Below are 25,197 nucleotides of genomic sequence, written 5' to 3'. Positions count from 1 at the left end.
GATAAAGGAGGAAAATAAAATGAGATAAAAAAATAAGACCTGAAAATGTAAGGAGAAGAAAAGAAAGCGAGTATGAAACAGCAGAAAATAAGATAAAATAGAAGAAAGAAGGAAGGAGAAAGAAGGATAACAAAAATGAAACGGAAGAAACCACAAATAGTAAGAAACAGGTATAGTAGGAGAGAAGAATTGTTCAGTTCAATGGTCCGAAAACAGGTTTGAATCTCATAAGTTACACCAATAAGGAATCACTTATGAGGCAACTAAGCCAGGAGATAGTGGGATAGGGTGCTCAGTTTCTTCTCCCTCCATTGCATACTTCGCTGAGTAGTAACATATTAAACTAAGAAGAGAAAAATAAGTATATATTGTAATAAAGTATAATTACTAGTTTTGTTTCTGTCAGATGCGTTTCCAACTCACTGTGGGCTAAAGCAAGGAGATGCACTATCACCTTTACTTTTTAACTTTGCTCTAGAGTATGCCATTAGGAAAGTCCAGGATAACAGAGAGGGTTTGGAATTGAACGGGTTATATCAGCTGCTTGTCTATGCGGATGACGTGAATATGCTAGGAGAAAATCTACAAACGATTAGGGAAAACACGGCAATTTTACTGGAAGCAAGTAAAGAGATAGGTTTGGAAGTAAATCCCGAAAAGACAAAGTATATGATTATGTCTCGTGACCAGAATATTGTACGAAATGGAAATATAAAAATTGGAAATTTATCTTTTGAAGAGGTGTAGAAGTTCAAATATCTGGGAGCAACAGTAACAAGTATAAATGATACTCGGGAAGAAATTAAACACAGAATAAATATGGGAAATGCCTGTTATTATTCGGTTGAGAAACTTTTATCATCCAGTCTGCTGTCGAAAAATCTGGAAGTTAGAATTTATAAAACAGTTATATTACCGATTGTTCTGTATAGTTGTGAAACTTGGACTCTCACTTTGAGAGAGGAACAGAGACTACGGGTGTTTGAGAATAAGATTCTTAGGAAAATATTTGGGGCTAAGAGGGATGAAGTTACAGGAGAATGGAGAAAGTTACACAACACAGAACTGCACGCATTGTATTCTTCACCTGGCATAATTAGGAACATTAAATTCAGACGTTTGAGATGGGCAGGACATGTAGCACGTATGGACGAATCCAGAAATGCATATAGAGTGCTAGTTGGGAGGCCGGAGGGAAAAAGACCTTTCGGGAGGCCGAGACGTAGATGGGAAGATAATATTAAAATGGATTTGAGGGAGGTGGGATATGATGATAGAGAATGGATTAATTTTGCTCAGGATAGTGACCAATGGCGGGCTTATGTGAAGGCGGCAATGAACCTCCGTGTTCCTTAAAGCCAGTAAGTAAGTATTTTTCACTGACAGAGGTAAGTATGAATAGTACAGTAAGACATAAAGTAAATAACATGGAGACTAAAATATAGTACACATCTTATTTGATTTTATTTCATTGCTACAAATGGGTTACTCACAATCTATAGTTAAAACAAGAGAGACGAGACGTGACAACATGATAGCGTCATCTCTATGGATACATAAAACACAAGTTCTTTACACAATACAACAAAGATTACTATTATTATTAATTATTTTGAACTTTTTCCTTCCTCTTTAAGTGTGGAAATTAATATGTACACATACACACACGCTCATAACGGCCATCTTGTTGATCAAACCGAAACAAAATAAAAAGCAACAACAGTTCTGTACAGTCCCATCTTATTTACATGAATCCAGCATTGACCTACTCCTATAATACACACGTTCTGTACGAGTATGTACACATGTTACGTTGAAGGGCTGTCGAACAGTTACCATTTAGGCCTAATAGAGTAATTAGTACCAATTAATCCATTAATTGAACGGTTAGTCTTATTTTGAATGTAGGCCTACTTACAATTTCTTTTGATACTGTAACATTTCTTACAATCATAACAGATTTTGAGTGCTTCGTACTGTCAAAACCAACTTTAATTTTCACAGAACTATTTATTATGCACTTCATCTTTTACCTAGTATAATATTATATCATAAAGATATATTACTATAGCCACCGTTGTATATGAAGACGACCAAGTTTTGGGTTCTTTTGTTCATATAGAATACAGTAATGTGGTCTCGTGGACCTTTGAGATTTGTTTGGTTCTTGGACGTTGGAATTAATATTGTGTTTTGCTTGACTACACAGGGTATAAACAATATAAAGTGTCAAAAAATACTTGTATTATAGCCTACATAACTGTAGAGAAAAATCAAATGTTTTATTTTTCCGTAATTGTCAAGGTCTTCCCAGAAAAAAATGTTTTGTGAACGTAACTTTGTTTTAATGAGAATAGTCGGTCATTATTTACTTCACCCGACACTGAAGCAGTGTATTGGTATGTCTTAGGCGCAAGTTCATCGGTAATGACATTCAAGTTCAGTCGAAATGTAAACAAATAATTAGACTACTATGGCATTTTATAAATTACAAATAAAATTATGAGAAATAATAAATTTTACTAGACGTTTTCTTCAGTAGACCGATTTGTACTGTATACATAATTTTGGCAGTTTATATAGTTTACATCCTGTATAATTTTATATTTTAAATTAGAGTTAGTACAAAAGATTTACACATAGTATAACCAAAGTAACTGTTTTGAAGTAAAACCAATGCATTGTGTATTACAATCTTTAAAGGCAAGCCACAAAGATCGTAACTTACGATATAATTAATACAGTTGTTTAATTTTGTACAAACAGATTAAATCAAATCAGGAATACGTGACGGCGCATGTGCATAGCCTTCGTCACTATATGTTAGGGGGAACTCTTCTCAATACTTGTTATAGGGCATATAATGTTCGATGCCTCCTATGATGATGATGATGATGATGATGATGATGATGATGATGATGATGATGATGATGATAATTTTGAAGAGTCTGTCATCTACCAATAGTTGCACTTGTTCTGTGTTCTTTATTGTATTTTATTGCATCTACTATTCTCTGTCATTCTCTGTTCCCTAATATTGTACTTAAAATTTAGTCTGTAATGGATGTATCAGTCTTCTCTAAATAAGGAAATTTGTATTTTAATAGCTTTTGAGGTAAGTGTTTCTCATAATGGATAAATGTCAGCTTAAAGCTACATTATTAAGCCTATTAATCTGTTTCACATTATAAGGTATCATTATTTAATCTCGAATGCCAATTACATTTCCCTAAAATTTATCGCAAGTTCTTCTCACTGCTTTTAAAGAGTGAAATTTTATGTATTTAACTACGGAAATAATTTGGTCTTTAATTACAACTCTACCAGGGAAAACCTTTCACTCGAGGGATTATAAATGAAGGATAGATTAATACAGTTTTTGTTTTCATTTTCTAATGTGGTCAAATATCAGAGAATCATAATTTTTATTATTTTAGTACATTTACATTTTTACATTTTACATTTTTGTTCGGTTAATGGTGATGAATGCAGTTACTGACATTTACAAACACGTTACAAAGTGGGCATTTCAAGACAGTTTAACGTTTTCTTTATAAAGATAAGACGTCTTTACTGATGCTGATATAGGAAGGGCTTGGGGCTCCAGGCCCGAGGATCTTGTCAGGCTGCTTGTCCGCGAAATAGGACCTGGCTCTATTATGGGCTCAAACAGGATAGCCCACCTGTTGTGTTGGATTCACGAATGCCACCCAGACCATCTGTCGGACTTGGACAATCATCAAATATAGCGCATAGTGGACCAAAGAGTGCCTAAGTATACTGTCCTCGTAAACCGAAGCCAAGACGTCTCTAATTAAAGGATTTGAGTTAAAACGTTTGCAACAGTTGTTAAACAAAATCAAACCTACTGTACTGTACATGAAACACATGTTCAAGGGATTTAATTGGGGACATTGAAGGCAATGCTTGAATAAAAGTTCACTATTTGTAGTCTAAACATTTAATATTTAGACTATAATTGAGGCATTCACAGCTAAAGTGAATCAAGTCCGTGAGACGTAGTTTTGAGATAATAGGACTTAAAGTTAACTTTCTCTAGTGGATTATCTAATTTCACTAGCAATAATTTTAATCTTCATTCTCAAATTCTAGATTTGTAAAATATAAACAATTGTGATATTAAATGATGCAACGCTTTTGTGACTTGATCCACTATGGCTCAGAACATTGTGAACAAATACTCTGAGCCAAAAGTGACTGGTGTCACCTACCGGCAAATGCTTGGAATTAAGACTTGATCCATTATTGCTCGGAAAAGATCCAACCTCAGATACCGGTAATCAGGAAATTAATTAAACTCAATTTATGAAAATTTGTGACTTGATACACTTTAGCTCTGAAAGCCTCATTTTTTTTTCAAAGTGTGTGTATGTGTGTGTGTGTGTGTGTGTGTGTGTGTGTGTGTGTGTGTGTCTGTCTGTCTGTCTAATGCCTACCCTCTTCACTTTCGTGATTCGGGTTCCATATACTGCAGGTAGATGGCAGGACTGTGACCCATTTTCAAGTTGTACACACATAGGCTGGCCACGTTATGCATGATGTGTATCTGTGAAGAGTTATGTCTTGTACTAGGGTGAGTGTATGTGTAAGTGTTCGTGTAAGTGTAGTGTAGGGAATGGGTGAGGATGATGATGAAGGTGAGGAATGGAGAAGAGTAAACTCGGTAGAAAAAGAGTTAAATAAAAATATCGTTAAATTCCATCAACTACTTTTAAAATACGTGGAATGTACATACTGTATATTAAATGTGTAAGTTGTGTATATAAATAGATTAGGAATTGTGAATTATGTAAACACACGTTTTCAACAACATTTAGAATAAAGTTTTGGCGACTATGGTTGAATGAAAATAAACATTATACCTTCTATGACTTAATTGCAACAAAGATAAATGATTAACCAGTTCAGTTAGTAGATTTGCTCGACTGCCCTTTGTTGTCGTTAAGTACGGACTTAGCCTCTTCTTTTGTTCTATTATGGCAAGCAGTATCCATTCTGTTTAAGGAATAACAATAATTTAACACACAACGTTCTCTTGTTTCAAATTAGAAACACGGCCATCTGGATGATTACGACATCCTCAGCTTTTTCACAGCCTCCTGGAACACTCCCGAACATAACGTTTTTTTTTTCTCGTAGTCTCTCACAGTCGTCCTGTTTCACACTTTCAAGTTTCTAGGTGCGACACATCACTATTTTTCTGCGCTTCTTTGCCACTGTTTGCAGTCATTGCTTGTACCATTATCTACATCATAAAGATTACACTTCCATGACCACTTCGATCGTATAGCACATTTATATATATTTTCTTTTCTATATTATAGAGTTTAAAAATTCTTCTTGTATCCAACTGCAAAAATAATAGTCCTCTGATCACAGCCTCCTAGATCGATAAAGCGCGTTTACACTTTCCAGTTAATATGAATTTAATTGAGAAACACTTTTACCGAATTAATAGAACTTAAAATGTTACGGCATGAAATTAATAAAGTTTGTGTAATATTTTCGGAATGTTATGAGGCAATAAATAATAATAAAAAAGTATCAGACATTGTCTGTAAACGTTTATATTCCTTTCTTTGTTTTTTTTTTAAGTTATTTTTCTGAAATGGGTCCTGGTCACATGTTTCGATAGGCTTTAAATACTAAATGTCTCAGATTGACCACATATTTTTTCCCTGTAGCACTTTCTTGTTTTTAAAATTCAGATTTAAGTTGTATGAACCTCAGACATGGGTTTCTGACTTCACTCGTATTACGGAAATAGCTACATATTACTGTGAATTGAGGCGTTCTCTGGAATAACAACTTAATATACATTACGTCATTTTTCCGTTATTGAAACCTCAATAACAAATCTCCCTCCTGACAAAGTATTATTTCCCTCCAACAAACACAGCTCTCTCTAGAAGCATTTGAAAGTCGTTCTGCACAAAGCTGTTGTTCCAGAGCTAAAATATTTGATGTGTGTATCTCAAATTCAAGATTTTGTAGTTAATTTATTGTTCCAAAGATCGCCTCAGTTTTCAGTGAATTTTTTTTTGTGTGAGTGTCATGGACTTTGGTAAAACACCAAAAAGGTGGTTCAACTCAAGTTTATCTTTTATATAAACTTTACTTAGACAACAATTAGGCCTACATACCTTCTAGGATTTCTCATACTAATGGTTTACAAAAAGTCAATTTCCTGAGTGTATGGGACGCAAAATAGAAGAGCATGATAATATCGGACTATCATCTAAGCTTTTCTTCGTGACCACTCAGTGTTTTTCTACGCACTGCTAAATGTTCACCTCATCCGTCAGGTATAGCAAGACATAAATTTCGATAAAATTAAGTATTTGAAGGAGGTGCATATTACTTATTGTTGACCTTGTGGTTCATTACATTATGTGTTTTGGTGATTGATTATTTTGTCTGAACTGTGTTCCTTTCGAAACATTGTATGAACCCCATTAAATATATAACATGCAATTAAGTAACAGGAAATATCTTTTATTCGTCTGTTTCACCTCCTTTTTGTAACATCTTACAAGAAAATGAGGAGTAATATCATTTGTCCGTCACTAGCCACATTCACAGTGCGGAATTCCATAGCCGTGACGTCAGCACGACGCAGAGTCACCACAGAGACATCGAGGACAAGTGCAAAAATAAAGGACAGACACCCAGTCCCATAGAATGTATAATCTTAGACAAAAAATGATCAGCTGCCATACGCTGAGTCCCGTCCGGAAAACTTCGGTTGATTCCGTAAGAGCTTAGGTTCACACGTAAACGAATTTCTTATACACTACTCCGCTCTGTTTTTTTCCTTGCTTTGTTTGTTTGTTACTTTTTTTTTGTCTGTTTATAGACCAAGTATTGCAACTAATATATAACAAAGATGTATTCAAGGGATAAATTAAGTGCAAAATAAACATCCTTTTCCTAGTCATGTGAACCAGGCGCTGCCCGAAGTTTTACTCGATCAAATTCACACTACTGGAGATCGGTAATGTTTTGGGAGCAAGGCTGTATATCAACCTCCTACTACGTCGAGAATAGTACCACAGACTACAGCGATGGAACACAGAAAAATTTGGTTTGTAATTCTTAAAAGATTTGCTTAGAATTATTTTTCTACTTGTAATTGGGGAATGTCCCGTATATAGCAATTCTAAGTCTTCAAATATCAGTTTTAGTGATAGTTTGTCAAAATATATTTAATCCATATTCAAACATTATTCAGGAGAAGAAGATTTCAACCGTTGAAATAAGTTTTTTTAGTTGGTTATTTAACGATTCTGTATCAACTACTCGGTTATTTAGCGTCGATGGGATTGGTGATAGCGAGATTGTATTTGGCGAGATGAGGCCGAGGATTCGCCATACATTACCTGAATTCGCTTTACGGTTTGGGGAAAACCTCGTAAAAACCCAACTAGGTAATCAGACCAAGTGTTCTAGCTGACCGAGCTACGCCGGTGGCTACATTTCATCCTTACACTGTATAAAAATAAAGAAAATTAATAAGATTTAGAAAATAAATTGTTTTTCAGACATTGTTTTTGGGTTTAGAAAGTAACAAGGAAGAAGAATAAATTTCTTCTTTCGATAAACATTTAAATTTTGGACTTGCAGATTCATTTCTCTATCTGTTCTCATATTGTAATAACATATATTTGAAGTTACCTTATATTGAAAAGTATGTATTAGTAATTTGCATATAGATTTATAAATATTTGAATCTCTCGAGGTATATTTATTTTAAATTTGTCATAAAATAAATTTAATTAAAGCCAATCAATGACTGTGCAATATGGAGTTGTTTTTTTCTGAAATTAAAGGCCTTTTTTTAAGAATACAAGTCTTCCTTTCGACAGATAATCTTATACTATCTTCTGTTTTGAATTTTCACCAGCAATCCTGCATTACAATCTCGAATTAAATTGTCTTATATTTTTAATCTTTACTAGAACTAAAAAATTATGGAATTTGAATAGACCCTTTTACCTGCACTCTAAATTCCCGTGCTATTTTATTTTTATTTTATTTTTTTAAGGACGGATATCAAATGACTTTGATATGACGACTTACGTGGCGAGTTGAAATTGTATTATTTTTTTCTCAAAGACTCTCATAAGATTGTCTTCTGTCATTCAAGTGTCATTTATTTAATAAATTCCCAACAACGTAGAAAACACTAAGTGAAATGTCAGTGTGACAAAAACGTTGCTTACTTTGTAAGGGTCATGCACTTGGAAATTAAAAAGTGAAATGTTCGCTGTTTGTCGAATACATTCCGAACAACATAGGAATCCTTAAGTTTAGAAAGGCTATCTTTTATTTTTTTCAAATGTATTATCTTTCAGTATCTTCCAAAGAATGTAGTCTAATGGAAGACGCAAGTTGGGAAAGCATACAGTGAACATATTATAGCCTACGTTTCACTAAAGCCAGCTCAAATTATTTCCTTCAAAACAAGGAAGGATGGGATTTGAAAAACATACAGCAGGTGGAAAATTTTCAACCATGCCAGAAATGTCATCTGTTGCAATATCTTTAAATGGGTATAATTAAAATATGAAGGTAAAGTGAAGTCAACCCCATGACAGGCCAAATCGGCCCAGAGGGTGATGAGTGTTAAGACACCCACCTTTACAGACAATCAACATTTAATGGCTGTAGGGATGTTAGTCCTACGTGCCGGCCGCCTTTATCTCAAATAAAAATGTCCCTGGTACTCATTTCGATTAGAGGCTGAATACACCCCAGGGCTATAGTGCAGCTGAAAGGATTAGATCAATGGGAAAATCAGAGATTCCATCTGGAATAGAACCCACGACCTTTCGGCATGCAGCATCACGCCTTAACCGCGACGCTTCTGAGAGCTCCATAATTAAAATGTACCTGTAAAATTTATGAGTTCTGTAACAAAAACTGAAGATTTAATTTTGACTTTTTTTAGTTGATTATTTAATGACGCCTATAAACTACTAGGTTATTTAGTGTCAATGAGATTCGTCAAAGCGGGATGATATTGGGCGAAAAGAGAACGAGGATTCGCCATAGATTACCTGACATTCGCTTTACGGTTGGAGAAAACCTAGGAAAAGAACCAAACCAGATGATCAGCCCAAGCAGGAATCGAACTCGCGCCCGACCGCAACTCCGGATCGGCATGCAACTGCCTTAGCCGACTGAGTTACGCCGGTGGCGACAATTTTTGTTGAATGCTTCTGGATTACAAAAAAAACGTTAGAAGGTTTGTAATTTCGTTCATAACATTAACGCTATCTGCTTAAGGTTACTAGCAAGTGAAAAACTAGAAGGCTTGTAATTTCGTTCATAATATTAACGCCATCTGCTGAATGCTATTAGCAAGTGAAAAACTAGAAGATTTGTAATTTCGTTCATAACATTAAAGCCATCTGCTTAAGGTTACTAGCAAGTGAAAAACTAGAAGGCTTGTAATTTCGTTCATAACATTAACGCCATCTGCTGAAGGCTATTAGCAAGTGAAAAACTAGAAGATTTGTAATTTCGTTCATAACATTAAAGCCATCTGCTTAAGGTTACAAGCAAGTGAAAAACTAGAAGGCTTGTAATTTCGTTCATAACATTAACGCCATCTGCTGAAGACTATTAGCAAGTGAAAAACTAGACGGTTTGTAATTTCGTTCATAACATTAACGCCAACTGCCGAAGGCTATTAGCAAGTGAAAAACTAGAAGGCTTGTAATTTCGTACATAACATTAACGCCATCTGCTGAAGGCTATTAGCAAGTGAAAAACTAGAAGGCTTGTAATTTCGTTCATAACATTAACGCCATCTGCTGAAGGCTATTAGCAAGTGAAAAACTAGAAGGCTTGTAATTTCATTCATAACATTAACGCCATCTGCTGAAGGCTATTAGCAAGTGAAAAACTAGAAGGCTTGTAATTTCGTTCATACCATTAACGCCATCTGCTGAAGGCTATTAGCAAGTGAAAAACTAGAAGGTTTGTAATTTCGTTCATAACATTAACGCCATCTGCTGAAGGCTATTAGCAAGTGAAAAACTAGAAGATTTGTAATTTCGTTCATAACATTAAAGCCATCTGCTTAAGGTTACTAGCAAGTGAAAAACTAGAAGGCTTATAATTTCGTTCACAACATTAACGCCATCTGCTGAAGGCTATTAGCAAGTGAAAAACTAGAAAGTTTGTAATTTCGTTCATAACATTAACGCCATCTGCTGAAGACTATTAGCAAGTGAAAAACTAGAAGGTTTGTAATTTCGTTCATAACATTAACGCCATCTGCTGAAGGCTATTAGCAAGTGAAAAACAAGAAGGCTTGTAATTTCGTTCATAACATTAACGCCATCTGCTGAAGGCTATTAGCAAATGAAAAACTAGAAGGTTTGTAATTTCGTTCATAACATTAACGCCATCTGCTGAAGGCTATTAGCAAGTGAAAAACTAGAAGGTTTGTAATTTCGTTCATAACATTAACGCCATCTGCTGAAGGCTATTAGCAAGTGAACAACTAGAAGGCTTGCAATTTCGTTCATAACATTAACGCCATCTGCTGAAGGCTATTAGCAAGTGAAAAACTAGAAGGTTTGTAATTTCGTTCATAATATTAACGCCATCTGCTGAAGGCTATTAGCAAGTGAAAAACTAGAAGATTTGTAATTTCGTTCATAACATTAACGCCATCTGCTGAAGGCTATTAGCAAGTGAAAAACTAGAAGGCTTGTAATTTCGTTCATAACATTAACGCCATCTGCTGAAGGCTATTAGCAAGTGAAAAACTAGAAGGTTTGTAATTTCGTTCATAACATTAACGCCATCTGCTGAAGGCTATTAGCAAGTGAACAACTAGAAGGCTTGTAATTTCGTTCATAACATTAACGCCATCTGCTGAAGGCTATTAGCAAGTGAAAAACTAGAAGGTTTGTAATTTCGTTCATAATATTAACGCCATCTGCTGAAGGCTATTAGCAAGTGAAAAACTAGAAGATTTGTAATTTCGTTCATAACATTAACGCCATCTGCTGAAGGCTATTAGCAAGTGAAAAACTAGAAGGTTTGTAATTTCGTTCATAACATTAACGCCATCTGCTGAAGGCTATTAGCAAGTGAAAAACTAGAAGGCTTGTAATTTCGTTCATAACATTAACGCCATCTGCTGAAGGCTATTAGCAAGTGAAAAACTAGAATATTTGTAATTTCGTTCATAACATTAAAGCCATCTGCTTAAGGTTACTAGCAAGTGAAAAACTAGAAGGCTTGTAATTTCGTTCACAACATTAACGCCATCTGTTGAAGACTATTAGCAAGTGAAAAACTAGAAGGCTTGTAATTTCGTTCATAACATTAACGCCATCTGCTGAAGACTATTAGCAAGTGAAAAACTAGAAGGTAATTTCGTTCATAACATTAACGCTATCTGCTGAAGGCTATTAGCAAGTGAAAAACTAGAAGGCTTGTAATTTCGTTCATAACATTAACGCTATCTGCTGAAGGCTATTAGCAAGTGAAAAACTTGAAGGTTTGCAATTTCGTCCATAACATTAGCACTATCTGCTGAATGGTATTAAAATGTAAGAACTAGAAAGTTCTTGTTTCTCCCATGTCATTAATGGTATATGTGGGATGCATTTTGAATTAAGAATGCAAAAAATTACGCGGTTTTAATTCGTCCATGACAACACAATCTTTTGAATGATTTTCGAATTAAATATAAAACACGAGGTAATAAGAATGTAATTTCGAGCACTTTAGCGCCATTTATCGAACTATTTCTTGCAAATGCGTAAGACTACCACATCCTTAACGAGTGTAAACGCGCATCTTCTCCTGTCATCTCCACTCTCCCCTGATCTACGTCTTGTTGGTGTCGATGAGCTGCAACTGGAGGTGCCGCAATCCTGCCACGGCGGACTGGAAGCCGGCATTGTAGTCGAGAGTGACCTCGTTGTACACGTACTCCTCGCGCTTGTCCATGTAATGGTCGTTCTCGTCGGGCCCACTCACAAGTGCACCTTTTAGCAGCTGCGGATTCTCACCACCCTGGTTGAACGCGTCCCAGCCGCACGGTGTTGGTCTTGGGGGGCACGAGCTGCAACGAAAGATACGTATAAGTCATTCCACAAGCTTACTCAGATTTCATCTCGAAGAACCCTCAGAATGTTTATTTCTTTAGCTTTAAAATACAGTCTTCCCCATATGATGCCACGGACGTACAGAAATGTTGACTCCCACAGAGCGCCTGGCATACGAGCAGAAGAGCAAGGACGTTTGTCGGGTGTTGCATGCTTGCAGTTCAGGCCAATTGTGAGCTACTGAAGGGATTACTCATTCGTGCGTAATGTAGTGAAAGTATTGTGTTTCTGTAATTGTTTTAGAATGGTGTATAGAATATTGCATGGAGTTTTTGTAGTACCTTTTAATATACGTAAGAAATGGAAGAAAATATCTGACAAGTAATTTTGAAAAAGAGATTAGTCGAATATTTCAGAACAATTTTCAGAAATAAGAAATTACTGAAGTAGAAGGACGATACCTTAGAACATTTCTTGTGACTCAGGTAAGATGCACTTGTTCATTTTTAAGTTGTTTATAAACATTTTCCTGGCTAAACAGGTTTCGGAAACCAAAGTTATTGCCATAGTAACGGCTGCCGATTTCGCGGTAACTGTGTGAGGCACATAATAGGAAATGCCGCTGAACTTGCGGTGTGGGAAGAGCATCATAGTGTCGCAAGCAGGGAAAGAAGTTAATGGTGAATAAGGGATAATCAAGAATTTTACAATATATTTCAAGATTTACCTGATACTGTGGCAGAATACAATCAAATAAAAAAATGGAATAGGTACCGATTAAGGTTTTGAGCCATAAGCCAATATACTCGTATGAAGGAGAATTGGATGAACATGGTGCTAGATGGCTATATCAAGTTTAAAAAGATATGTCATGTTGGAGCAAGGGTTGGCGAAAATTTACAGTGACTGGGGATGAATGGCATCGTGTTCTTGTGGAGGCGAAGTTCGAGACGGGCTGTATGGCGATGGATGGACGGTTGGATAGATGGATGGCTGGATGGATAGTATAAAGAGGACTACTGTGAAGCAGTTAAGAAGTTAAAACCGATTTAGATATTTTCACGAAAATATACGGTTTCAGCATCTCTGATACCAAAAGTTGAATTTTGTTATGACGTTTGTTTGTGTAGAGCGATTTATCATAAACTATTGGAAGAATTTTGTTAATATAGGGATTACTAGCCAGCAATACGCTTTCTTCTGACGTATGCCTCTGAAACAAGAGCTAATTCATAAATCGGAAGACAAAGATTTGAATATTTATGCACAGAAAAAGAGTAAAAAAGACAAAACTGGATTAAAGTACGAAATGACATATTCGAGAGGTACGAAATGTACAAATATTCAACCGATAAATGACAAGAACGCGAGAAGAAGACAGGAATAGAACAACCATGTATGAAGGATGAGTGAAGACAGGTTATTTACCAAAGGTCGCGAGGGATAATATCCCAGCAAGCAAGAGATCTCTGCAAAGACCTAGTAGAGATGGGCGATAGTATCGATTGTACAGATACGGAATTAAAATTTGGAGCGCGTCTTGACGGGAGTCCACCTATATGTAGGTAAAAATTTCGCACGACTGTCCACAACTAGCATAGCCAATATACAGGGGTTCTTGTTTAATGCACATGCGCAGCGTTGTAAGCGAAACATAAAATAAGGGAGCTCTAAATTTTATTTCCGTATCTATACTATCGCCTATAGTTTCCACAATCGATAGTCCTATCGATAGTTATAATCTAAGCTATCGATATTATCGATGGTAATTACAAACTTTTTTGTTCTTTAGTTATAAACTCAATATATCTCTAAATTAATATCTAAACACGTACTAAACTATTAATTTAATCATATAGGCTACAACTGAATTGAATCTGATTTACATACCAATAACATACAATATCATAATCTTTCCTTAAAGTCTCAACATTAGTCATCATTATGCTTTCTAAACATGTGACCATTGTTCCAAGGATAAGTTTTCCATTAAGAAAGTAAGCATTTTCACTTTGTTGGGATGCAGACGGTTTCGTCTTTCATCGGTTAAGTTTCCAGTTTGGAAAAAAAAAAAGTTTTTTTTTTTTTACGAGGGGACTGAAGATTCCAGTGAACACGGATATTTCTTCACCGAATTACTTAGTTGTGGGTGAATGGTGTATGATAGGAGAAATGGATGAGTGAAAACAAAATACTCGGTTTAATTAGGTATGAAAAATGAGTACGTGCCTGAAAATTGCGTCGTAGTTAAATAGGGGTGTAATGCAAGAAATGTACATGGTAGTAAGGTTGAGTTTATAAACTATAATTAAGGAACACTATTTTGCATGAAAACTGGTTCAAGCCAATCACAAAGAGGCCATCCAATGTCTCAGCTCTCATTATACGGGAAATCTGTCCTTCCCAGGTTACGCTGTAATCTATGAGAGAGATGTATTGTATTCTTCGTTGCAAAGAAAGAGTCGTGTGAGTCGTTCGTTTACGATTTAAAATAATACTTGGATTCACAGACTGGAACGAGTTATGAAATGTCTGATTAAATCATTGGAATAGACTCCTGGAAGAGAATCGAGTTGCCCAACTCCAGCTTGAAACCCTTATAATATTATGAATGATCTTCCTTTTTCCCGATACTATCAGTAATCGTCTGAACTATCGATAGTAGCCTATTGAAAACAATTTGGCTATCGATGGTTTCGATAGTTGAAGTTATAACTATCGATAGTACCGATAGGTTAGATTACTAAGATACAGCAGGCTTCAAGTCTAGAAATAAGATTAGACGAAAATGAAATGTTTTACCCTTTACTAGCTAGCAAATTTGTAATTTGGTAACTACACGCAGAATCATTCAGTTCGCTCACCACAACAGCTGTAGTCAATATCGTGTGTCCATTTACAGTTTATTCTCCCATCAGTAAGTAATTTTATGGCATCGACACAGTATTTATTTTGCAATTTATTGTTGTTTGGTTGTCACTTCACAAGTGCGAATTGAAGCGCTGACCTTTACTTGTTATATATTTTACGTTGAACATGCATTGATTGACAATTAACTTGCCCTTTGATGATCAACGCAGTGTTGACTGGCATTTATTTTGTTTGCACTGTATGATTTGTCTTAAACATGCATGATTTGCAATTTAATCCTTCTTCTGTGAGTAGTTTGATAACTTTCATGCATGATTTATTGAGCTGCACCTTCTGACAAGATCTAACACGAGGATTCGTTTTTGTCGCTCTGAATATGCACCGGCTGACTTACCTAGCAGCGTGGTGAGGTTGCTTGGGGTAGTTGTGTCCGAAACCAACCACGAAACTCCGACCTGAGTCACCCAGCATGTAGTCGATCTGTCGGCGTGCGAAGTCGCGATATTTGGCAGGGGAGATTCCTGCGTCAGCAGCCTGAAAAAAGGAAAAGTGAGTATCGTAAACAAGTTATCAGTGATGCTTGAATATGTTTCCAAAATAATACTAAGATTTGCATGAATAAAACTTGCAAAAAACATGCAGCACCGTATAAATGTGTAGTTACACATAATGATTGTAATAGGATAGATATCGTGTCAATGGCTTGATTTATCCTAAATTATTCGACGAATTTTGTTAAAATTCAGTAATTACAAGTCAGTATTACGTTCCATCCTTACATATGCCTTTGAAACAAGAGGTAATTCATAAAATGGACAAATATTGGAATTACAAAAAATGGTTACATTTAATCAGCAGTAAGAAAACCAATATTTGATAAAATGAGAAATTAACATATTGAGAAACATGCAATATTGAACCGATAAATGACAAGAAGAAGTGAGGCGTGAAACAACATTTATCAAGAATTTAAGATTTTAGGCAGTAAATTCATCGTAACTTTTTCTTGAGAAAATTATTTATTGGTATTTCATGCTTTCCCCATCAGTCTGTTTATCTCAAACTGTGTGTTTATGCTCTCCATTCAATTATTTATCTCGTTGTCTTCTTGTTGAACTTGAACTTAAATTCATGTATAGGCTATATACATACGTATGTAATATTTATTCACCAAGGCAGTATTTTTTCAAAAAATTTCTTCACGCGCTCTAAATTTCCAACGCGTGGATCTCGGCTTTATTTCCTTTCTGAAAAAGGTCGTGTTACTTATTTAAAAATTCATCGTCCACCTCCTGGTTTGAATTCGTGCTAATATTCGTGTAACTGGTTGCTTTTCTTTTAGGAGGACTTGTACGTGAACGCAAGGAAAGAATTTTCGGCTTGTAGCACAGTTTTGCATCCCCGATGTAGAGGCTGGTAGGATCATGACTTTATATGAACCAAGGAATCTTCAAACTGACTAGTAATCAAGTATTATTTGTTGTTCAATGGTTCCGATGGAATGATTGTTTGTATCTACACGTCAGAAAATTGAAAATTGGTTGACGCTAGTCACAATCAAACGAACTTTAATGAAACTGCCGGAATAATTCATTAGATTTCATGTAATAATATAGAAAAAGGAAAAGAGTCGAGACATGAAAAAAAGGGAGATGATAGAGAGATGAAGTTGGGGGATTTTGTGAACAAATACAAACAGTTATGTCCTTATTGGTTTGTTGAGTAACACTGGTGGATAGGCCATATTTTCTTTGAAGATCGGTAACAAGGTGTGTGACGGGAAGAAGTGACAACTGTACATTCAGTGACGTTAAAAGCAAGTCGGAAGCAATACTAGAGAGGGAAGGAGGAAATGTACAGCCACCAATGGTCCTCTGAGACGCGTTACCTTACTGAATTTTTCGTACAGTTACGTACATAATTTTGCGACTCAACCGTTACAGTTACGTGAACACGTGTTGTGATGTTGCTATCTGTTGGCTTTCACTTGTGTGAATATCTCGAAACATTCACAAATGACCGCAGTGATATTAGACTTTTAATTTATCTCCTTGCTTTATATTTCAAAAGACTCTATTTTGTCCCCTATCGCTCAATATGTACAAGGACTCTATAAATTCGTGGCACTGCAAGGAGCTATAAAGGTCCAAATAAAAAAATAAAAAAAAACACACAGCATAAAAATTTGAACCGCAATAGATATTTAGAGCCTCAGGTATTGAGAAACTGAAATTGGAGGCCGTCTTTATAGATGGTTTAAATTAGTACCTGCAGTGTCCTGTCTTTCTACCCTCATGTTTTGCGAGTCTGGTTCAACTCATTTGCCTACCTGCAAGCAGACGAAGGCGACGTTAGCTGCGTGGCACAGGGTTCCAAACTTGTCTATGTACACCAGGCCCTTGGGAGTCTTCTTCTGGTAGTTGACTGTGAAGTCGCAGAACGCCTGAGCCGCCTCCATGTACTCTGGCTGTCGTGTCAGCTGCGCCAATAGGATCTGAGAAAATAATGACGATGTCAAACGATTCACATTATATGACGTCCTCAAGAAAAGTTTTCTGTGTAGAAATAAACTTTGGACAGGTGTTCTCTGAACACTTGGATATGATGCTCTTATTTCTAACAGTGATTTAATAGCCTATCAAGTAATCTGCAATGATGACTACGGAAATAAATAGATTAACACCATAAAACAGCATGCTTTAATACACGATGGATATTTTATGAGAATTTGGGAGCTAAAACAACCGCGGAGGAGGTTTTCGTCAAATATCGTTGGTGGTATAGTGGTTCTCATACTTGCCAGTGGATTCGAGTTTCGCGGATTCAAATCCAGCCGTGGAGGGTGGAATTTACAGGCGAAAAAATCGTAAGAATGATTTAGTATTTCGGAAGGGAAATAAGGATAGGGGACTCATTAGTAGATTTCCGTCACGTAAAAGAAACTTCTCTCTGAAGAACGGGACTTCAGGCAAGATTTTCCGGCCATTTCTCTCATACTTATGTGACTGGCGAAAGTTATGCGATTTTACCCAAGCCTCCAATCTGTCCATTCGTTCATTCATCCAACTGTCCATCCATCTGTCCATCTGACTGACGGATGAACGGTTAATCAGTCTGTCTGTTTGTCTGTTTGTCTGTCTGTCAGTCCGTCCGTCCATCCATCCATCCAACGAATGCTTAAATTCCTCTTTTCAGTCTCATTTTGTCACTGATTGCTTAACACAGAATGGGCCTATTGTATGTAGTTTGAACGGAATGTTAAATAAGTAACCACAGACTTATTCGAAACGGTATTCATGTTTCCTACATTGTCAACACTGATGTTTGTGCTAAGAATGTACGTCGGAATCCTTTCCATGTAGTGTATTTGAGATTGCCTTCTGCATGCTGCTTTAATTTTATTCTTGTCGGTGTTATTTTGTTTTGCCTTGTATCGCCCGCGGGAAAAAGTCTCTACACGAAGAAACATATTTCCTAGATTGTCAACACTGATGTTTGTGCTAAGGATTTACATCGGAATCCTTTCAGAATATCTGACACTGTCTGCTAGGCTCCTTTAATTTATCCTTGCCGATGTTATTTTGTTCTGCCTTGTATCTTCTGCGGGAAATAGTGTACGTGAAGGAGCAGCATCCATAGTTACCAAAAACTTTTCTGTCTGGAGATGATACCTGCAGGAAGTAACGCACACAGGAACTGTGACGCAAGCAGCAGACGGTGGAAATGTGATGCTTTATATTCATAGTGCGACTATACTGGGGAGTTCCGTTGCATTATGTTCACTGCCTTAAATATTCACTCATCATTTTTGCAATAAGCTATAGAGAAACCTTCTCCGTATGTCACACGACAGTCTTATTTTTTCGTTTTATAAAATGCATGAGAAGTATTATGTTACAGCAAAAAGATATTTCGAGACTTTTTACAAAACAAAGACGCAGGAGGTGAAATGGATAATTGAACCGCAAACTTTTACACAGAATTATATCTTACATGATGTGGTGGAAGTGATGGAATCACAATGCCTAATAAGGTGTACAAATTGTGAGAGAATGCAATGATGTTGATTGTGTGCGAATCAGGAAGAAATTTAGTGTCATAATATTCATTCAATTGAAGAAGCTTACAACTACAGATACATAGATATGCAGTGGGTCTCTGTGGAATGCAAAATACTTTAGGATAATGTAGTTTAGGTTAACTACATCAATTTAAAATGATATATCTATGTCCGAAGTCTAAAGTTTGGGAAGAAATTAAGGGAATAAACACTGGAACATCTTGCGGTTCCGTTTATTATACTTGACGTGTTACGCCAGATCTTTTGCACACGGCAGCATATGAGCACCGCAACGCCTGCGCAACACACACGCCTGACTACACGTTCACTTGACATTTAAGTCGTGTTTTAGCATAGTGAATCTGCAGACACGCTTTTCGTTTATGGATTCTGTGATGACAAGACATTGGCTGCTGTTGAGAAATGCAGACGATTTTTTCCCAATCGAAGGTTCCATCTAGCTGTGTGTTTCTCCATCTAGCTGTGTGTTTCTGTCAAGCTACCAAGTGTTTCATTGAGGTTGGAAAGAGAACCTGTACCATTACCTGATGTGAATTTACAATTATTCATGGAATCCATAAGAAGGACAATATTATTAATTTGTCTTGTGTAATTAGGCCTATTTTATTTTCTTACTGAGTTTGTACTGAATTACGAAATAAACTTAGTTAAACAACACAAGATGTAGCATATTCAATAACGTATCATATTACAGTGTTCTAAAACGTACGCTTAGAAATAAGTCTACAATGTCTCTCTCCATTTGAAAATCCTATGTACAGTAGTGGCATAAAAAACCGGACAGACCCTTGTAGCTGATTTCAGAGCCTTGTTCACTCCAGAGCACGATAGACTGGTAACTAAGACTTTCGTGGTTCGAATCCTGTCTGGGAACGAAACTTTTTTTGTTCCTTATTCAGAATTATTCCCAATACTTTTCTATTGCTGGTAAAATTTATGTTCGGGGAATAATAAGTTAATTAAGTAATAAAATATCGCTGCATTCGAACCACGAAAGTCTTAGTTACCAGTCTATCGTGTTCTGGAGTGAACAAGGATCTGAAATCAACTACAAGGGTCGGTCCGGTTTTTTTGGCACTACTGTACATCTCGATCAAGGTAATCAGGTTAAATCGATGTAGATTAAGACAAGTCACATTACCCTGAAGTATTTTATATTCTTCCTGGGACATCCTGTACTATATCGTCAAGATTTAGACTATTCATTTTTTATTTATAATTACATTTTGTGATTTTTAGAAGATCGTTTAGTCTATTTACGTAATTCCACATCTTTCTGCTTCCGTAGGCTGGCTGCCTTTCTTTCGCTGATTTGATTCTGTGATCCTCTGAAAATTAATTTTTCTTAATATACTTACTTACTTACTTACTTACAAATGGCTTTTAAGGAACCCGAAGGTTCATTGCCGCCCTCACATAAGCCCGCCAGCGGTCCCTATCCTGTGCAAGATTAATCCAGTCTCTATCATCATACCCCACCTCCCTCAAATCCATTTTAATATTATCCTCCCATCTACGTCTCGGCCTCCCTAAAGGTCTTTTTCCCTCCGGTCTCCCAACTAACACTCTATATGCATTTCTGGATTCGCCCATACGTGCTACATGCCCTGCCCATCTCAAACATCTGGATTTAATGTTCCTAATTATGTCAGGTGAAGAATACAATGCGTGCAGTTCTGTGTTGTGTAACTTTCTCCATTCTCCTGTAACTTCATCCCGCTTAGCCCCAAATATTTTCCTAAGGACCTTATTCTCAAACACCCTGAACCTATGTTCCTCTCTCAGAGTGAGAGTCCAAGTTTCACAACCATACAGAAGAACCGGTAATATAACTGTTTTATAAATTCTAACTTTCAGATTTTTAGACAGCAGACTGGATGATAAGAGCTTCTCAACCGAATAATAACACGCATTTCCCATATTGTGGGTCCCTATCACCACGGCATGGCGCGTCCTCAGGTTGCGGATAGAGGAGACGGCCTCCAGATATGGAGGGTAGCTGCGAATATATTGAATAAGCAGTCGTGGACAGCCGATAAGGGGTGGTCCTCCAGCTTGGGGGTTGGGCGAAGGGCTAACAACCCATCACCGTAAAAAACAGCTTGTTACGTATCCCTATAATAAGCCTCGGAATAGGACTGATTCTCTGGCACGACCACAGCAAAGGAATTTTTCTTAATATAGAATTAATTTTTTTGCAAACAAAAATGACGATTTTTTTAAATAATACAGGCATCTATTACCTTCAATTTGGTTTTTTGAGTTACGTTCGCTCATTTCGAATATATAGTCCTTAATAGATAACAGTGCACCCATTTTGGAGAATGCCGCTATTTTATTATTGCGAATGAACCCCCAAACGATCTAGTACTCACGGAGATCTTTCAAATTACGTGTAACTTGTCTCTACTCTCTCTTGTTTCGACCATGAAATAACGGAAACAAAATTTCGTTCGTTAAGCTCGCCGGTCAGTGTGTGCCCCGGTATACCGTCTTGAAAGGACATAAAAATGAATGACGATAAATTTGGGTTAAATTTAACAATCCTATATATATACTTAGTACATTTCGGAATTTAAAAATGAAACAAAATCACCGACACTAGTTGCATCAGTATTGCACTCATTGGTTGATGGCAGTGTAGGAACATTCACTAAATCGTTTACACTTCGAAACTGAGCTGCAGAAGAGAGATTAGGATAAGTTATGCCTTTTTTGTCCTGAATTATGTCTCTCGTTCCAGTTCACTTTTTTTCGTTTTTGGCTCAGTTTTCGGCGATTTATTTTCACGCTTTCTTTCACGTCACGCCCTCATTCGTTCAGCTCCTGATTTCGGAAAGTTTTCTAGCAAAAAGCTTCTCAACAATGTAATTTCACTCACTAATTTCGACTATATAACGTCACAACACTACACAGAAGACGCACTGCCTGGTAGCAGCCCCACTCTCACAAATTTATGTATTAATTTGTGTAAATTGGTGGGAAATAGCAAACATCAACAACTTTAATTATGCGATAACATAGTAACGTTCACAATCCCGTGGAAACAACATGCAAAGCCTTCTTAAAGCGTCCGTCACAGAATTTTGTTTTACAACTTTCGATTCGTACCCTGCCTAAAGGAATTTCGCTTCCAAATCTATAATTTGGTTAGATATAACTGTTCTAAGACAAAAAAAGGTTAATTAATTACCTACGAAACATAGACACATAGTGTTGCGGTTACTTCCATCCATTATTGTCTGACCCATAGAACGAAGTCTAGTCACAATTAAAAAGGAAAGTAAACTCGAAAAATGTCCCTGGGGGGGGGGAAAGTCTTAGTGATTTCCATTTTGTCCACACCTGTGGAGTAACGGTTAGCGCATCTGGCCGCGAAACTACGTGGCCCGGGTTCAATTCCCAGTCGGGGCAAGTTACCGGGTTGAGGTTTTTTCCGGGGGTTTCCCTCAACCCAATATCAGGAAATGCTGGGTAACTTTCGGTGCTGAACCCCGGACTCATTCACCGGCATTATCATCTTCATCTCATTCAGACGCTAAATAACCTAAGATGTTGATAAAACGTCGTAAAGTAACCTACTAAAAACAAGATTTCCGTTTGGTATTTCACGGTTTCTTCTCGGGTCAAAAACCCTGTTAGAACTTAGACCTATGTTGAACCCTTGTGGTGGATTCCGGAAGAAGTCCGGAGGGCGTAATTAGTCAAATCCAGACTCCTCACCTCCACATTGGTGCCCCTTCAGATCTTTTAAGATGCGAGAAGCAGCGGAAAGCTACCGAATTTGTCTTTCTCAAGGAAATCTATAGAAAAGGAACATCTGCGGATCTCTGGTAAAAGAGCTAAGGAAGAGACTAGTGAAGTGCTTTGTGTATAATGTGGCATTATATGGGGGAGAAACATGAATATTACGGCGAACTGAAGAAAAGGACTATATGCCTTTGAAATGAGGATATTGAGAAGAATGAAGCGTGCGAATGAACAGACAGATTAAGGAATGAAGCTGTGCTAGAAAGAGTAGGTGAAGAAAGAATGATGCTGAAACTGATCAGAAAGAGAAAAAGAAATTGGCTTGATCACTGGCTAAGAAAAAACTGCTCACTGAAGGATGTACTAAAAGGAATGGTGAAGGCAAGAAAAGTTCGGGACAGAAGAAGATATCAGATGATAGACGACATTAAGATACATGGAACACATGCATAATCTAAGAGGAAGATGAAAAATAGGGCAGATTGAAGAATGTTAGGTTTGCATGAAAGACCTGACCTTGCGCAGAACACTCCGAATGAACAGAATATGCAATCACAGACTTAGAAAGTACACTGGTCGTAGTTTATACGACATATAAAAAATATCAAATATCAAAATATAGAAATGTGAAGGGCGAGAAACCTGTTATAATTGAAGCTAATGAAACTTAGAACTCAGAATAATTAAAATATGAGCCACTTTACTTCATTATTACACTCGTTTGAATATATCGCTGCAGTGACTGGTACCGATAGTAATTTTGTATTGTTTTATTGTACTTATTTCTTTTCGATACGGCAACACAGCCTCCTTTGCTCTACTCTTACTTAAAGTTGTTAAAAAAGTACTCGTAGTTTTCTACCCCACTCATATCTTTCTACCCATTCCACACTCTAAAACATTTCCACACGTGCTGTACTCCTTGTATTTTCACCCAGATCACATATACTGTATAACAGATTGATCATCACTATGTTAAAATTGGTTGCACTTTGAAGAGAACAATCGCCAGGATCGCCACCCGTCCGCCGTAAACGAACACGAGATGGCAGTACAATCGCTAATGCAATTCAAATTGGAGTTATGATGTTACTCTTTATGTAACAACTAGATGGCAGAATAGTAAACCTGACAAAAGTTGTTACCGTCAAAGCCTATAAGACCGAGCTATCTGGGTATATATGATCTAGAATTTTCATTACTTTTGAATCTGGAAGTTATTTACAATATTTAATTCAGATGTAAAACAAGTCAAGTATATGCTTTCATTAGAAATAACAATCCATTAATATATCTTACACTTTATAGCTCTTGTAAAATAAGAATGAACTTTTTTTTACGGTTTTCGAAAAAGAAATTACATTGATAAATTAAGAAACGATGAAGTACTGAAAGCAGAAGAGGTATTCTTAGTGAAAATTGCTGTACAGTAGATGGCTCTGTTAGGTAGACTGAGTTATCTAATTACGTCGCCAGATAGCAGTAGATGTGAAATCCAAGGATTTCGCGCCTTCGCCGTAGCTGTGGCACAATTGTTGGCATGTTGGCTAGCTCTATTACCGGTCAAGTGAATAAGTTATCCAGATACGTGTAGGTATTTCCCTGGCAAGTCATCAGGAATTCCTGCCATTCATACAACGAAACATCCTTATGAGCTATTAATACTTATGATGTATGTGATATTTGGCACATAAACTGGTCAAACAAGGCAATATCCATGCTGCAATATTCGTTGAACATATGTGTATGCAATACTATATTAAGAGAACAGCGTTACAGAATTTAAGGATCAATAACATAGGCTGTCAAACATTTAAATTGACGATGCAGAGTTTAAGGTAGCCTCAGAAAGACGAAGAGAGTGTAAGAAAGAAAATTAGACTTACTAAGAATGAGATTCATAGTAGAAGGGTTGTTGAAATTTTAAAATGACGACACGAATTTCATGGAAATAATTTTTAAGTATAGTTATCCCCTTTATACGCCACGAACTACATGCTTTTGTGACCTCGGTACTAGAATGAGGTACTTGGTCGGCACGACGTTCCGACCACCTTTTACTCCCAGTAACCATATTAACAGAATATAGAGTGCACCCAGGACGTTCTGGAAGTTTCGGAAACGAGAAAAATCCCGTCAAAATCCAGGAGTCAACCTGGTATAATCAGTCCGTAATCATTACCCTACCAACCAAGCTAACCGGCCATTAAAATAATTTGCAAACGTTTCATAAAAACGACATTTATTAGGAACGTTGTAAACAAATGAATTGTAGTAAAATAATCATAAATAACTTCCATCCTGCATGACTTTATTGGGTACCATGCGATTAAATTGCTTAGTCTTTTAGCGTTTCAAATCCTGTAGTAAATTCGCAACCTAGATACGTAAAGTTTGTGA

The 25,197-nt window shown here is 36.7% G+C and overlaps 1 protein-coding gene across 2 annotated transcripts in view; it reads right to left on the bottom strand.

Moving 5' to 3' along the window:
* Positions 1-1,440: 1,440 nt before the first annotated feature.
* Positions 1,441-25,197, bottom strand: part of LOC138706239 (endoglucanase F-like) — a 219,349-nt gene continuing 195,592 nt past the window's right edge. For both annotated transcript variants that reach the window (XM_069835288.1, XM_069835287.1), the window contains exons 7-9: positions 17,296-17,460; positions 15,361-15,500; positions 1,441-12,112 (exon numbers count right to left, since the gene is read on the bottom strand). In XM_069835288.1, the coding sequence (XP_069691389.1) occupies positions 11,875-12,112; positions 15,361-15,500; positions 17,296-17,460 (543 nt within the window). In that variant the 3' untranslated portion in view covers positions 1,441-11,874. The remainder of the gene's footprint in view (positions 12,113-15,360; positions 15,501-17,295; positions 17,461-25,197) is intronic.

This window comes from Periplaneta americana, chromosome 9 (genome assembly GCF_040183065.1).
Source record: "Periplaneta americana isolate PAMFEO1 chromosome 9, P.americana_PAMFEO1_priV1, whole genome shotgun sequence".
NCBI lineage: Eukaryota > Metazoa > Arthropoda > Insecta > Blattodea > Blattidae > Periplaneta > Periplaneta americana.
Note: the sequence above shows the minus strand (reverse complement) of the source record. Positions and strands in the feature narration are given on the sequence as shown.